The sequence below is a fragment of the Annulohypoxylon maeteangense genome (genome assembly GCF_022496945.1).
Source record: "Annulohypoxylon maeteangense strain CBS 123835 unplaced genomic scaffold GGS22scaffold_16, whole genome shotgun sequence".
Classification (NCBI taxonomy): Eukaryota; Fungi; Ascomycota; class Sordariomycetes; order Xylariales; family Hypoxylaceae; genus Annulohypoxylon; species Annulohypoxylon maeteangense.
Genome location: NW_025953263.1, coordinates 186,933 through 191,247, shown reverse-complemented (window position 1 = coordinate 191,247; position 4,315 = coordinate 186,933). Strand labels below are relative to the sequence as shown.

Here is a 4,315-nt window from a genome sequence, read left to right as displayed (position 1 = left end):
CTTGAACGACGTACATACATATGCCATCCGGTTCCCACCTCATCATCATTGACCTCCCTGTAGAGGACAAGGCTCTGGTTCAGATTCTGTCTATAATATCCCTTCGTCTCCTGACATTGCCTCGCACTTGGCCGGGACCTGGAAAGGCAGATTTTTCTAACTCTTAGTTGAAGTGATCCGAACAACTTCTACGCTTCACATCTTCTGAGGGACATCTGATGATCCACATGTACAAATAAGAGACAGCCCACCCCTACAACTGTCCGACCTAGTTCCCACGACGACATTACCTTCGTCGCTTTTTAGAGTCGCCAACCGCGCATCATTTTCGACAACTACTTATTAGTCTTCAAATGGACGACACCGTCTACGTTCATCATCCAAGGTCAGACCAGATGCGCCATAGTCTTTCCCGAGATTCGAGTATGCCCGAAGATCGGCGATCTATTCCATCGCCTTCTAGTTCTGCGTACACTCACGATATTCCTACCTCCTACGCTTCGGTATGTTTAGAGTGCTAGCTAAGACTTTTGCGACGTCGAGGATACATTGACTAACTGGCTATCTAGGTCCCTTCGTTTAGTAATTACCCCGTGCCGTATGATTCTTCGCTTCCAACACCGGTATCTGTTGCTGGATCTCCTTCGATGAATGAACGGACTTCGAAAATGATGCATTCATACCAGCACCGGGCAAGCTCCCAGCAGCCCACTCCACCAAATACATCGCGGCCGTGGTCCAATTATCAGATGAGTGCCACTGCAACTGACCTTCTAGAGATGTCTGGCTTAGAGGCATCTCACTCTCCTGATCATAACCAACTGGTTCCGGAACCTCAATTCCACCAGTGGGGCCATTATACGGTTTCTAGCACCGAAGCACCAGAAGAGCTACCTCCACATATGACACACCCGTCAATGTTTTCAGTAGCGCCCACGGAGCTAGTTAGGCCTTCACTTTCTATGCACCCTTCGACTTCAATGCCTCTTCCTGCGCCGTCGTCGCATATTCCCATTCTTCATTCTCCGGATCCACGGGATCTAGCTCCCTCGGTAACGCCGATCGATAACATGCATCACCAATACCCTAATATGATGCACCACCAGCCGCCACAAGTTATTTTAAATTATGAACCCTATGGTATTAGACGGAAAGTCTCTAAGGCTAGGAATGGACGATCAGGAAGACCCCCAAAGAGACAGCGAGGCGGAAGCCGGGCTCTTTCGAAGAATGGTGGCGCAGACTACATGGATCCCCAGCTCGCATCTGGCGATGGAGTTCCGAGTTCCAAAGTGCCAGGTCGCCATATCACTTTGAGGCCCGACGCACCAGAGAAAGACCGATATATACTAGAGCTCAGATGCCAAATGGATAACGATAAAGGGAAGGGGATTTGGGAAGAAATCACAAAAAAATACGAAGAGCGTTTCGGGAAAAGAAGGCAAGAGTCGCTCCAGATGAACCTTACTCGAGCTGTGTTAAAATACGCGGAATGGCCCGAGGAAGAAGTGAGTATACAATGGACACACTTGAAGACCTACTTGAGGTAGCTAACTGGGCCATAGGATGATGCGCTAAGACGTGCTGTCGAAGAATTAGATCGCCGCCGCTACTCTGATATAGCTAAACTGATGAAAGAAAAATATGGGGGCTGCCAAGCCTGGGAATGGAAAGACGGCCATATCCTGAAGCGGTTGATGGAGTTAGGCATCGAGGAATTCGATCCCGAAGACGTCACAAAGAAACCTCGCCGAAAAACCAAGAAGACTATGAATAAGCGGTCGAGTAGTAAACAATCTTGGGTCGCTCCGAATATGCCTCTATACAGCGAAGACGGTCGGATAATATCCTCTGACCAGGAGAACTACATATTAGAAAATTATTGTAAGCCGGACCCCGATTCTCCAGATCCAAACGCCATGCAAGGTGTCATGGAACACCCGAACCCTTTACCCTCAAGGGGAAGCATCGATAGAGATCCCGGAGAGAGTCGAAGCGAACGAGTAGCCAAGCAAGCATGCGAGCAGCTACTCTCCAAGGGAGGCAATCATGTATACGGCGCTCTTCCTGTGGTCGACAGCCACTCATAAGCATAACAGGACGACTCGTCTACTTTTGCTTGGCGCAACCCTTTGTTTTTTTATATACAATAGTCTCTACGGGATCTTCATCACCGCTATTCAAATCGTCACTGTCATAGCTGAACGGTTGCTTACATGTTACTAGAAGATACTTCAGAGTCATAATTTTAGCGATTGTTTGGAGTTGGAAAGATGGATCGTATCACTACTACAGAGGGCCAATTCACCCCTCTCGCAAGGGCAAAAATGGGATAATGATGTGATTTTACTAGGCGGGCGGTTTATGTGGTGTATTTTTGTCAAGGTCCATATTATGGATGTGTTTTTTGTGGAACCCGGGGGGGCCTGGGTGGGTGATTCTATCAAGGCGTTGAGATGCATTGCTATGGCACGGTACATATTTCAAATTTCCTCCGGTCTTCCTTTTATTTATTCTACCTTTTTTTGATCCACGACCCGGCTTGTCATTACCTAGTTATTTTATGTCAAATTCGGTATCTTCACCGTCTTCAACTCCTTGATCCGCTTGCGCCTAGGCATTGCTATCGGAGAATGTGTGTGTGTGTGTGTGGTAGGGTGGTGGGTGACTTTGATTTTTTGTGAGGCACAGGGATGGGACTTCAAGCTTGGCTTAATAAGGGGGCATATGAACACTTGGAGATAGATCCCTGATGAGGAGCAAGGAGTTATTTGTCATGTTTTACTGTAATAACTAGCTACTGATTTCTATACCGGGTATCTTTTCAACATGGACGAGTCTTGTTGATGTCGCTGTTACAAGATTCATTACCTATACTACGGTGCCGAACTTGTCTCTTCTAAACTTTGTACTACGTATACCATCCATGTCTTATTAAGTTACTTACGCGGGTTGTAGAATTTCTATCTATTCTGTATTATGTACTATCTAGTTTTCGTTACTATGTAATGAAAATCACGACAATAGCCTTCGACTTTGATCTACTCTCCCTTGACCACCGGGTGGCTTAGCAACATTGGGTATTTATATAAAGAAGAGAGCTACCCCGTTGTACTGTGCCGTCGGATCTGCTTTTTTCTACTACCTAAACATCTAGTGGAACCGACCATTGCAGATTTACACGCGTAGTGAGGCACGGATTGAGTTTCGACGGTTGGCTGCAAGGGAGACCAGTTTTTTCAAACAGACCATCCGCGCGGGAGAGAGGCAGAATCAGGAAGTCAGTTAGAAGAAAAAGAAAAAGAAAATCGTAGAAGCGCGCTGCGCCTGTTTCTAATAATACCATTTAACTACCTAACTATACCACTACTATTAGGTAGGTACTACGTAGAACGTGCTATTTGATTCTACCGCCCTTCCACTCCTGCGTTCCGGGTTGACCTGCGAGACAGAAATGTCTTGGGGGGATATTCGCCGCAACCTTAACACGAGGACCGGACCACCCACCGGAAGGTGGCTTTACCGCCTCCTGGCATCCTGTTGGAATGGCGACACGTGGGTTTTCGTGGTGGTTGGGTCAGATTCTCTTTCTATATGCCTATCTAGGATATGTTCTAGATCAAAGAGTACCATTCTACGACGCCTTAGGGCGAGGTGAAGCCCGAGACATTCAATAATTCAACGGCATCGGACTTACCTACCTAAGGTAGGTACGTAAATGGTCATCATATCGGTGATTACAATTTGGTTCTGTATCCATAGCATTGGTAACGGCTAGTCCTTAAAGAAGTCAACCACGTGAAGTTGAAGCTGCACGTACATACTGTAGCTACAACTATTCTACTTACCTTAACTGTGTGCACATACAGTACCCTCCGGCCTTTAGCTAGTACTTGCATCGCATTACGTGTCTAGGGCCATCTACAATGGCATGATCATGGATGTCGGCTCGTACGTATCTCTATCTGACTTGGTCTTGGCCGCCCCCACGGAGATAGAGCGCCTAACGCCGACAAATCAAGATAGTAGTGTGAAGAGGTACGATATTTTCCAGGTTTAGGCTGACAAAGACCAGGTCAGACATCCATCGTCGGTATTATGGCTAGGATATCACTAGTTTCCATGATCCCGCGCCTCGATCAAAGACGTTATAGATGCTAGGCATACATATGTAAGAGGCGAAGATGGGAGATGTGCGCGTATCAACGGTATGAGGCAAGAGTGGGAGTGCGTGTAGGCGCAGGTATCTGTTAGCGACACCGCCCCTTCGTTCACTGTAGAAAGCAGAGAGGGCGGGCCGACAAATGGGAGGAAA

At 47.2% G+C, this 4,315-nt stretch overlaps 1 protein-coding gene across 1 annotated transcript; it reads left to right on the top strand.

The window, feature by feature from the left end:
- Nucleotides 1–353: 353 nt before the first annotated feature.
- GGS22DRAFT_181186 (uncharacterized protein) lies at nucleotides 354–2,090 on the top strand (the record flags this gene model as incomplete). The annotated part of the gene is made up of 3 exons (XM_047963843.1): nucleotides 354–503; nucleotides 570–1,508; nucleotides 1,566–2,090. The coding sequence occupies 3 exons, from the start codon at nucleotides 354–356 to the stop codon at nucleotides 2,088–2,090; spliced, it is 1,614 nt and encodes a 537-aa protein (XP_047815985.1).
- Between the last annotated feature and the right edge of the window lie 2,225 nt (nucleotides 2,091–4,315).